Raw genomic sequence first — 12,425 nt, forward strand, 5'->3', positions numbered from 1 at the left:
AAAACGAACCGTATTATAATGTAATTAAAATCAGCATTTATGAAACGAAATCACGAGACTCGGTGTACAAACAGAAACGCACATGGCGAGCATATTAGAGATAATCGCGATGCATTCGAGTGAACGTCGAATCACGGCTTGTCTGAATCATGCCCCCTATCCGTATGTAACCTTGTTTAGTTCGAAGGCTTTTTGTGTACCTATTTATTTTTACTGCATGTCGGCTGCGGTCGGCCGGAGCGGCGTTGCTTCAAGGCCCACTTGTCCCTTCAGTTCTGAATACGGACCCGGTTTACCTCCAAAGATACAAGTTTCATTGTACTACAGTAGCTCTTTTGAGCACGATTATACAAAAAAGGACTACGTTATGAGGAAGGGCACGCAATGAGAGGTTCTCAGGGTATAATTGCATCAAGAGTTCAAAGTAAGATTACAGAGATGCAGTTTAAAAATGTTGAGATCTGCAACTAGCTGCTTCGAAGTGAATTAAATTGTAGATGAGCGTTCATTTCAACCCCGAGAATAGTCTACGCCGATAATGTAATGCTAGGTGAGAACAATACGATTCAATCATAGCGAACCACTACCTATTGTATTTGTGAAGCTAATTGTAAGTCAAAGCAAATTTTCAATGTAAATAGGAAACGTTTTAGAAAGTACAGCTATTATATTATCTAAACTCGTGTTACGCGCAGTAAACGCTTTCGTTGCACCTGAATTGGAATCGACTTTCAATTACTACGTAAATTGCTGTTGCCTCTGAGACTTTCCACTTCTCTTGATTGTAGAAATATTTTGTATTTAAATGGCCTTTGCCTTTTGTCGAGAGATTTCGGAATCAAATTTCAGCTCCTGTATTGTAGTAGTACTATCTGCTTTGGTTAAATTTTATTTGAGAATTTATTCGTCGATTAACGCCATGCCTTCTATCGATGCATGATATAAAGATTTTGAAGTATACTATATTGTTCGAACACACATTGTTCTTTGGGCCATGTGAGTCATCGTAAAATAATTCTTTCCTCGAACTATGACCGCCGACCATTTCATTCTGCTTATCGATCCTTGCAGTTGGGAATGCAGCCACATGCTATTTTCCAGTAATACGTTCTTGTGGTGCAATACATAATTTGCAGTCCGTTCGTGTGTTAGAAAATACACGTACATTTTGATCTTAATTAGATGGTGCAAGATAAGTACATTATGCAAACAGGTCTTTTGTGTACAGCCGTGGCACAAGGACAATAGTAGTATGAATTGGTTAAATACAGATCATTGTGCTGGCACCGGCATCAAAAGGATCTCTTTGTATACGGAAAACAATAACACACGTCTGTTTGGACCACATGAATGCTAAATAGAGGACTTCAATAAATAATCTTAATAGTTCATCGTATTTCTATACTATCGAATCTATCTGTTCCCATTTGAGTTTTATTTTAAGTTAGCGAGTATCAACATCCCGTTCGACGTTGACTACAAAAACTCGTTTGTTTTGCAATAGTTTCGATACTTGTGGGAAATCGCTTTTGTCAATAGTCTCGAAGCATGCAATAACGTGAATAGTGGCCGATTTGTCATAGTATATTGATGTTGCATCGTTGTGGATATTTATCGTTCAAAGTACACCCGTTCCGTTAACCTGTATAAATATGCTACTGCCAACCTGTCTAGTCCATCCGTTTAGCGTAAGCAGTCAAGCAGATTGATATTACGAAACGATTGATTTTCTTGCAGATTGTCGTACTCTGGCATGTCTAGGTCCATGGAATCTTCCATTTTCTTTTCTGGTAAAAAGTTTTAATGTGGATGGAACATTTGAGAGGGTGAAGAGCTTTTGACCTTTACGATTTAGCAAGTCCCATATAATTTGGACAGGATATATTCAAAAAAGGTACTCAAACAGCTAAAATCGGACCAGAAGAAAAAAGAACAGTGTTCTCATTTCAATAATTGGACGCGCCTGTTCACTTAATGGTTTAGCCGGACGATGCTAATTGCGTAAGAGGCGTACGTAACGAGGTCTTAATTGGAATGCGCCCCAATTAATGTGGACTACGTTCGTTCCGTGCGAGTCCATTTTGGAAATTGGAACGTATGTTTACGCGCTGGTTCCCGGGTGAATGGCCGCCGGTGAAAGTCGGGACGCGGATATGGGTCAGGTGGTCATTTACCCTCAGGTAACAGCCGATGTCGCGTCTCTTTATAAATACTCAGTCGTGAATGGTGTCAAATTATACCTGTCTATGTGCTAGTGGTAAAAATTATACTTCATTTTTCAATTTCTGTTTCCTTCCTGGAACTTTGTCAAAATCATTGTGGTTCGTTGTCCACCCGTTTTTTTTTAATTTGTGAAAGCTGTCAATTGGGTGGCCTTTTTACACAGAGGTAAAGTTAAGTTTAAATACTGGTAGTCTGATACACAATTTAAATACACAATAGTATTGCTAGTACTCGCATTACTGCATTTAGTCTTACTTTACGGACCGTATCGTTGGCCGGAGTTAAAGCTTTTTGTAACAGTAAACAACAATAACGGTAGATATTAGCATTTATTTGATTTTTTAAATCGACCTCATTTTATAAGCAGACTCGTCCTGTTTTGATTTAACTTGTCTTTGGCAAAATCGCGATATCATCACGTCACGTGACAGCCGAACAATATTTCCTGTTCTTTTATTCATGTTTGATATTATTTTTCAACCAGACCTGTGCATCATTTATCGATCGTTGGGCCCTCTTGTAACTATGAAATGGGTTGTCTCGAATTTCGAGTGCAGCTCCAACTTCGGCCCCATGCGGCGTCGTTAAAAGAATTGATTAACATAATAGTGATGGTAATTATTCTTTCTGTCTGTTTTTGGAGCCCTCGACCATGAAGGTGTATGTATGGTAAAAGCCTTGGTACAAGCTATACGCGTTAAGCAACTAATGTTTTTCTCTTATTTTTTGGGCACTGACTATTGTGTGGCGTAATTCCAAAAAAAAACTTGAATGGATTCTTTTCTTTTCATTATCACGGTGGGAAAAAGTGCAGTAAAAACTAGACACTCTTCCCGCCTTGAGTTTCTTACGAACATTAGGGACTCAAGGACAAACGCCCGACTTTCACCTCCCACGGTGCTAGAAGAGAAAGCTCACTTTTTCGGGCAAGTTATTTTTTACTGGCCGGACTGCGTATGCGGCTTGGAGCGTCAAGGACAATCCAAAAAAGAGATCTAGATTTAACCGTCAGTATTGACTTATCAAAATAGAAGTGTACTAAACTGAAACACAAAATGAAGCTGATGGTAGCCTACCTTCGCATAGCGAGTGATCAAAGGATAGATAAAAAGCGTATTTCGCGTGAAGGATCGAAAGGATTTGAAAGCACTCGTGCGTGCGGCAATCGCTGTAGATCTTGGATAACGATATATTCAATTCATCGAATGATGTTTATCGTTAGACGCAGCGTTTTAATGAGCCTGATGACTGATAATAAAAAATCTGATCTCGTATCTACGTAAGCTTAACACTACAAATGGATGACCGATTTAGTTTAATTCAAGGCCGCTAGTAAACGGAACTGTATTCAATAAGGACGCTTCATTTGAGCGGCTCATTTTAGTGCAGATTGCCACCGTATTTGGAAGGAACCGTGATTTTATTGTAGACATAACGCCTTCCTTATTGCAGTCACGTATTACCCGTAATACGAGTCAAACCTAGGGTCACCGTTTTATGTATTTTCCTCTATTATGTTTACAGCTTCATGATCGTTTAGTCATTTAGTTTTTGCACTTAACAATTTCGTTTATCAGGAAGATCTGAAAAACGATTTAATCGGATACTTAACTTTAAGTGTCAACGAGGAAGTCATGCACATTATTGCACATTGCAACTTGCAAAATCGGTACCTACAACATTTAAAATACTCAGCAAACATCGCTAAGCAAACAAAGATAATTCGCAAAGCTGACAACAAAAACTATGTAGCAGATAAATAATACAAAAGAGAGGAGACAAGAGTCACATCAGTAGCAATCTAAGAACAGAAAAGAATTGCACAAATGCATGCAGGAAAACAGGAAATAATTTTCTAGAAAATCTGAGGTCGGTAACACACCATCAGAAACTCGATTGAAAACTCAGTTGAGACAAACAGACGGCACCATTTGTTGGAAAGTTAATAGTAAATAATCGACTGTTTGGCGCCAAGAGTTAGAAAGCGTGCTTCAAACCACAGACGATGGGAAATAATTCCTTCATAGTTTATATCAAAATAAGTAACAAGAAAATACATCTCTACCTTCCGTAAGCTGTGATAACCCACTTCAGTATTACGTAGGCTACGCACAGGTACCATTTGTATGCGACAACAAAAACGTAATTACGAACGTGCACACTTAGACATGTCTTAGAAAAAACCAAATGACAGTGATAAAATACAATCACTTTCGAATAGCATACCGTGCGAGTTGAATGTAACTTTTGAATGCAAATGAAAAAAATAAACACAACAAACAACCAGTTTAGAATACGAAGAATTGATACAGAGGTAGTTTCATACAATGAAATGAAGTTGTTACTTTTAAAAATAAATATTCCCCGATCGTCAGTTCAGGTAACGACGTTACACAAAACAGTGAAGAAAAAAAGGTCCAACCATAACAATCTATATTTTAAAATGTGGCGCCTCTTTTTGTAGAAGATGATAGCTTTGAAAGAGGTTAGGCTTACCGTACGCTCGAGTTTCTGGGGCTTACCTGTAACAAAGAGTGGATTATTTAATAAAAATGCTAAATGTGTAATCATCAGATACAATAAAATTACAACTTAGAATGGGTCAAAGAAGCTTAAAGGAAATAAATATTTTAACACCATGAGCATACAAAGTCACCACTCTATGTTCAATGTCAGAGGTAGCGTGGGAACTTTTATAAATATGACTAAGATAGGTCATGATTATGATACAAATATTTTATTTACTTGAACCAGATTAATATGTAGCAAGTCGCGCTTCGATTGATTTATGCAAAATAAAACTCAACCGCTTATTGTGTGTGTCAAGTCACGATGCTGCAAAACTCTACAAAGGATATTATAACAATTGAAATATGAGAATTCCAATATATGGGTTAAAAGCAGTCGACGGTAATTTATAATTGACTGAACCTGAGGTGCAAAAAAGGTAAGCACCTATGTGAATGTAAAAAAATGTGCACAACCTTATACAATTTCACAATTAAACCGGCCTGTTATACTATTTCTTTCAATAAAATTGAACTATTCTATCCAACATGTACGAAGAGCAAACAAAACAATAAATCCATAGTAGCGGTTCGGACATAACAATAACTTGGTCAACATTCAAGTGCGCCAACGCCCGCTTTCAGAAGAGTTCGGCTTAAATCAACGTCACAGCGTCGACCGACAAGAATAATGGTGACCATTAACTTTCATCACTTCACACACACGCGAATATTTCAATAAAACCCGGATTTGAATGGGACAATAGTTGAAACATTGCTTTATTGCTTTTCGAACGTCGGAGTAGAGACCTACATGGTTGTGAATTGGTAATGCCTTGTTTATTGTCTCTATCTGCATGCTTTATGGGACATGGATGTCCAAATCAACACTTGATTAGAAACTAATATTGTTGATTTAGGTACAAATTCAATGTCAAGGTACTAAACATTATTTCTACGGTTTTGTTCACGAGGGAAATCTGATTTATACAAGCGAAATTTATAAAAGCAATAATAAAATATTTGAATTTACGACTTTTGGATTACGTTGTAGTAAATTGAATGAGTAACGGTGGCAATTTAAAAAGAATAACGTCGTGAGCTAGGCGAATGAATATTCATGGAACGGAACCATTTGCATGAGTAATTGATAGAAGTAAAACATTACTGTGACAGGTTAATCGTGCTAATTGAACTGGGCGACATTATCTTGGACCAAGAAAACGCTGTATGCACGCATAGCGTTAAATGGAATTGTATTAACGGTATTATAAAGTTTCACTTATCTCCAAGTGGACACTTGAGATTTTTTTTGTAATTAATTATCGGTTAAGGCGGAGGTTAAAAAGATACCAGACTGAGCTATCAGTTCGTTATTTCATTAGTGCATCAACAAGAGTCCTGTTCATATTATATTATGTTTGTTATTTTATGTTTCAATGTAATATGTTAGACAACCCGTCGGTACTCCGTACCAGGTTACGTTACTAGGATGCATAGAACACAATGAAGCAAGCGTTCACATGAGTTTACATAATATAAGAGGTTGTGAAGACATAACAACTACTAGCTAGGCTAGACAACAAACTCGACGACAGATATATCCTTCCAAGGAAAACCTACATAAAGCCGGTACGTTTATTGTAAGCTATTATCTTTCGTACATCTGTGTTCGACGCGTGTGAACGACAACATAGGAGTGCATCGCATGACTAATCTACCTTCTTAGCATTCACACAGCGAGCTGAACTTTACCGATAACATGAATCGCATGCATGGTACAAACGACAGACAACCGGCACGGCCGCTGATGCATACGACTCGTATTCTCATGTCTTTATCTAAACTGTTATCTAACACTCGATCATCTGGACGTCACATTCACGTATTGGCGTTCAGCCAGAGATATCCTAATAACAGATGAAGATTGAGAGACTGGATTGCATCTCAATGATGTTAAAAAGCTTTTGTATAATATTGATCAGCGATTTGACCTAGACTGTCCTTTGAAAGAGACATTTTTATGACCTGTATAGTAGTGTATAGACCTCAGTGAACTGCCTATCCACCCACACTGAGCTAGTTTCTGAATTATAACAGGGTACGGGCAGCATGTAATGTTCTTATTGCAACAATGACTTCCTTACGGGTCTTGGAATTTATCATTTGTATTGTAAGCGGTTAGGATCAACTAAATCTGGTTGCAGCGTAAACAGGAAGTTGAGTCGGAGGTTGATACGCGTTGGATAAATCCTGTTGAAACAGAGTATTACCACAGATAGTACAGACATGTACGGATATTCTAGTGGCTCGTTCTGTGGATAATTTATTTATTTATTGTTCGTGTATTGTGTATTAACAAAGCGTTGGCGCCACCTAGTTTAAAACATGCCTATGAAAATAATGTATTTACAAAAATAAATGTTATCATTTATCATGAAGTGGTCACCATTCGTCAATGATGCGCGGCACGCATTCGTCCGAACAAACAACATAGAAAACCTCATTCATTCCAACACAAGTTTAGAGCGATGAGCGACACGCTACAGTAACAGTACGTGGCCGTAAACACGTGATAAACACGCGCACTACGATAAGTGTATTTATTTGATTCGCTCGCACCCTAGCGCTTACGCGCATCGTGCGAAAGAGATGGCTGATCCGGGCACTCATTGGTTACTGCAACGCGTTCATGCGACGTCAGAGCGTAGGACAGCGCGCCGGCCGCCATTTTGTAACCAGTATAGCGTCCGCATGGAGCCGAATCAACGCGAGTTTCGTTGCAAGTGTAAAAATATGGTTACAGCCTTGAAAGACGGCTGGACTGAAGAAAAATGCATACAGCTAATACGAGAATACAGAATCAGACCGCTTTTGTGGGACCAAAAGAATCCGTTATTTTATAGAAAGGACAGTAAGCCGAAGGCTTGGGAAGAAGTAGGCAACGCACTAAATACTTCACCAGATGTATGTAAGCACAAGATGAATACGTTGCTGTCGTCTTTCCGACGAGAAAAAGCCAAAATCATGCACAGCATAAAGGAAACAGGAGGTATGCAATCAAAACATTTCTTTAGTGTTATTTTTGTCGGCTTAGTTACATCATTCATAGGCATTTATTTATTTAAATTGGTTCACTTCAAGATAGTTGTATCTTAGCTACTTTTTTAGCAAACTAGTACTAACAAAATTAGCAGATCAATATATTTACTATATATCATTTATATTTGGTTGTTTACAGATACATCTCAAGCTCACAAAAGTATATGGTTCGCATTTAAAGATATGTCATTCCTTTTGGATAAAGAAAATGAAAGAAAGCGACAGTTAAATGTAAGTTTTTACAATTCATTCGTACCTAATTATAAATATTAAATTATTTTACTAATAAGTATTAAAAACTTCAAAGTTTATATGAAAACTGGCAGCAATCTCATCTAATCAATCTTTTTATACGGATGTCGAAAGTTTCCTAAGGAAGCGGCTGAAACCGCTAGTGGCAGCTAGTTTTAGGGTTAAAAAATAGGTTAATACGTAGTATTGTTACGTCTGTCTGTCGGTCTGTTCATGGATAATATCAGTGAACCACATTCTTGGCAAATTTTTAAACAATGAGGTATGCTTAATTATATAGTAACATCTAGCTCGCCTATGACTATAGGTTTCTATGTAATTATTTGTGTAACACCCGTGTAAGTTACATTTTAAAATGTTAAAAACTACATACCTATGTAATGATTTCAGAGCACTGATGACGACGTAGATGATGATGATGATGACGATGACGATTCTACTTCAAACAATCATTTGATAAGAAACCTGGAAACACCTGTGCCAATGAAGAGATGTCGACTATCACTGTCTGTTCGAAAAGAGCTAGGCCAGAAAATAGCGGACTTAGGACGAGCACGTAATATTCAACCTTCTTTACAACCAGCACCGGGACCCAGCCAAACACCAGAAGAAAGAGAAGAGGAGATTAAATCATTCGCTACATTTATAGCCAGTAAAATGAAAAAATATTCAGACGTTACCAAAAACGCAGTACAACAAGCCATTTGCGACGTTATATTTAAAGCCGATCAAAATCATTATGATCAAGATTGTTTTACTATAATAGATGACGACACAGATCCTCTCAACAGAGACATATATCATCTAACTGATGCAGAAATTAAAGTGCAACCTGACTCGGACAATAGTGATTAGTTGGTAGAAAAAGTGCAAAAATCCTAAATGGTTTAGTTTTGATACTATGGAGAATAAAGTATATTTCCATTTTTAATGTTTGTTTTTTCTTTATTAAAATTTAAAGACTGCATATATAACACGGGTATATGTTCTGCTTTCAACGTTAACATGCAACACAGAATGCCTTTAGGCTGTGGTAAATTTGTAGGGCAAGGGACGGGCACAATGCGGCCAAGGATATCACGTATTAAAGAAGGGAATCTATTTAAGCATTTACTCATAGTCGAGTTAGAGCTTTTGTCTTGATTTATAGATGTCGTATGTTACACGAAGTCATTTTATGATACGAAATTTAATAATGTTTAATATTATTAAGAAGGTGTACTCTGTCGTGAATATATATTATTAAACATAGATCATTAACATCCTACTTGAGTAACTCAATATTCATTTTAACGGATCTCCGACAAGTAATAATATTTCAATGACAGATTATCTTGCGATGATCAATAATAATGTTAATTGACAACGCTAAAATATGCGTGGACTGCGATTCAATGGAACTATTAGAATAAAACACAATGGCGTCTTATGTGGAATAGATTAATCGTAATTTGATCTGGCCACTTGTAACTATAGCCGCATGTTTAGCTTTAGCTTTAGTGACAAGTTAATAGCTTCCTTCATCATACTCGGTTAAATAGGGACGGGTTTGTTTGTAAAGGCTTACAGTAAATATATTTAATCCGATTAATTCAAAACTAGCATAACTAACAGTCCATCACAGTTTAGCTGAGAGTTAAGTAACAAAGTGTTTATTGTTCAGATATAGCATTCAAGTGAGGCGGGTTCCCTGGGGTTTGCATATGATTTATAATTAGGTAGATGTAGTAGTTCGTAGTTTACTGGTTTGTTTAAATCTAAACGTAAGAAGAAGACTAATCCGTAACCCCACAGCATTGAAGCAAGACGTGTAGGAATGTTAAGTCGATCACGATATGTCCAGGATTGATCGATATTTAAGGTAAAGAAGCTTGCTGTTTCACAAGTTTATGTGCGAGAACTTGATACGAATAAACCTGGAGACATTGTTGTCGGTTAGGTAAATATTATTATCAAATAAAGAAGTCACATAAACGTGACTTACCAATCATACTCTATCTCTAAACAAAAAGAAAATATGTTTATTAATTCATGTGAAATTTCTCATTCAATTGCAAATTAAATTCTTAACACGAAAAAGAAGTAAACCAATAATTTAATAATTTGTTCCGGCATCGTCGTGCTTACATGGTTAATTGTAAAAGGCGTAAAGCTATAATTAATTCATAGTCGCTTGGTGTTTACGACTGCTAATAAATATTACGATGATGTTTCAATGCAGGCCCGTACAGATGATTGATTTCATTCCCTGTGTGACTTTTATGTGCAGGTAAGTGTGATATTAATCTTGATCTAACAATGTTCGTCATAAATAGTTTTGTTGCGTAGTATTTATGAGATACTTTAAGGCTTTATGGTATAGCTGCCTTTATTCATTCAACACAAGTACCCACTACGGTTTTAGGGTCACGCGCGAAGAGTCCTTTAAACCTGTTTATCTACTGAGCAAACTGAATGAGCTCTTATTAGCTAGGCTGCTTTTGTGTCCAGCGTTCCGAAAGTGGGACATCGAATCGAAAGTCCCGAAGTGAGTCAGTTGGGAGCATTTTAGCTACCCTTCATTACTTAGCAGTCCCGCATTCAAGTTACGCGGGTCATTAAACAATTTCAATAGGACTTTGAAACGCGGTTTCCCACAGATCTAATGTTGCTGGATGCGACATGTAATGTTTAAATATTTATGAGGTGTACGTTTAATGTTTAAGAATACGGAGATCATGTTTTAGTGGTACTACTTTAACTGTACGCTTTTCAGTGAGAGCAAGGAAATTATAATCATGAGGTAGCGGTATAGTAGGCATGGGAACAATAACGGTATGACAAGCATGATAAATAAGCACGCTTAATTGATTAGATTTGGTGTAAAGGATTATAATAAATAAAATATTAAAGAATAAGCAAAACATACATGTGTAGAAAAACAATTTAACATCATGAGTATCATCATCATACTGCAAAAAAGTATCACATTTTTGACTTAGCAACCAGAATTTTATTCAAGGTATTACCGGACGCCACCCAGACACATATCCAATTCGATTTATAAAACGATCAAATTCCGAATATCCGATAGTCCTTCCAGAAAGACATTTGTATATCTTCAGAGATTTTAGGACATTTTCTCTTATTGAACTCAATGAAAAGGCATCGCGAGATAAAGAAAGCGCTCCAGAAACTGAGATGTGCTCTAAATTCAGATTATTATGAAAAAAAAAACAAAACTGTTCCACACTCTGGATTTGTTTGGTCAATTTTGCCGTTTTCAATAAAGATCTGAGAATCTGCAGATTCTATATCACAAAAATATTACCGAACGAATTGGATAACTCCATTTTAAAAGAAGATTAAAAAAAAACTTATACCTAAATATTTAGGAACTTGTTACATTTATTTTAATCAAAACAGTAGGTATTTTACAAATCCAATTTTTACCTTTAGTACATACTAAAAACTGAATCCACAGACCTAATTTTATGGAAGAATTGGTCCGGAATAAAAAAAAATAATTAAATCGGCCGGGGGATCGGCTGGGAGGATCAAACCGGAATACATCGTTTTCGGTTTGACCTCTATTACCTGATCGTAAGCAAATTTCGTAACTGGTACGCCCACAAAGCCCTTCTACGTCTGCAGGTGTCCGGTCCAAGGGCGGATCCACCGTTGTGGGCACGATGGGCATGCCCACAACCTTATTACCTAGACTTGTGACATCACACTTTTACGGTTTTTTTAAATCGATAGGCTGATGATAACACTAGGGAACAAAATAATACTTTTTTTTGTTGCATTTAATTTTATGACTGTTGTTTACTAATTCGAGATCACCATATTTTTTTTCTTACAGCTTTAGTTTTTGAGGTACTTTTGTGTCCCAAAACTCAAAAAAATTCGCGCTCGCTACGCTCGCGGCTTTTTCACTTTACGGTGGTTTAAGTCCAATGACGAAAACGTTAGATTAGTTTAAGTTAAAATTGAAAGTAGAAAAGGATAGCACCCCCATAACGCCCTCTTTCAGGACTTTCTGGTTAACAAGAAGCGGTGAAGAACAAAACAAACTTCCCAGCAACACAGCTGTCTATTACAATAAAATTATTATTATTTACAATAGTCACTATTTTACATTTTTTTGTACAAAACAGTACCAAAACTTAAAAAATCTCGCGCTCGCTACGCTCGCGGTTTTTTCACTTAGCAGTGGCTTTTTTTTTACTTGTTTCTGTGATTTCGTGTCCCAAAACTCCAAAATTTTGCGCTCGCTACGCTCGCGCAAATTTATACGGTTTTATACCACGTCTTTGCTTTTGGTTTTATAACTTGGTAACTACGACGAAATCTAAAAAA

At 36.9% G+C, this 12,425-nt stretch overlaps 2 protein-coding genes across 2 annotated transcripts in view; one reads left to right on the top strand and one right to left on the bottom strand.

Annotated features, from left to right (window-relative positions):
* Positions 1-12,425, bottom strand: part of LOC124634258 (CCR4-NOT transcription complex subunit 6) — a 151,213-nt gene that overhangs the window by 52,950 nt on the left and 85,838 nt on the right. The gene's annotated exons all lie outside the window — the stretch shown is intronic.
* On the top strand, positions 7,269-9,015 carry LOC124634261. Its single transcript, XM_047169729.1, has 3 exons — positions 7,269-7,782; positions 7,972-8,063; positions 8,475-9,015. The coding sequence occupies exons 1-3, from the start codon at positions 7,383-7,385 to the stop codon at positions 8,937-8,939; spliced, it is 957 nt and encodes a 318-aa protein (XP_047025685.1). The 5' UTR covers positions 7,269-7,382; the 3' UTR covers positions 8,940-9,015.

Source organism: Helicoverpa zea, chromosome 11, assembly GCF_022581195.2.
Source record: "Helicoverpa zea isolate HzStark_Cry1AcR chromosome 11, ilHelZeax1.1, whole genome shotgun sequence".
In the NCBI taxonomy this organism is placed as follows: domain Eukaryota; kingdom Metazoa; phylum Arthropoda; class Insecta; order Lepidoptera; family Noctuidae; genus Helicoverpa; species Helicoverpa zea.

What these genes read in the sequence shown, in the direction of transcription:
- LOC124634261 (XM_047169729.1), top strand. Translation starts at nt 7,383, where the DNA reads ATGGCTGATCCGGGCACTCATTGGTTACTGCAACGCGTTCATGCGACG. An exon ending in CAGCATAAAGGAAACAGGAG is followed by an intron (nt 7,783 to 7,971) that starts GTATGCAATCAA and finishes GGTTGTTTACAG; the next exon opens with ATACATCTCAAGCTCACAAA. An exon ending in AAAGAAAGCGACAGTTAAAT is followed by an intron (nt 8,064 to 8,474) that starts GTAAGTTTTTAC and finishes TAATGATTTCAG; the next exon opens with AGCACTGATGACGACGTAGA.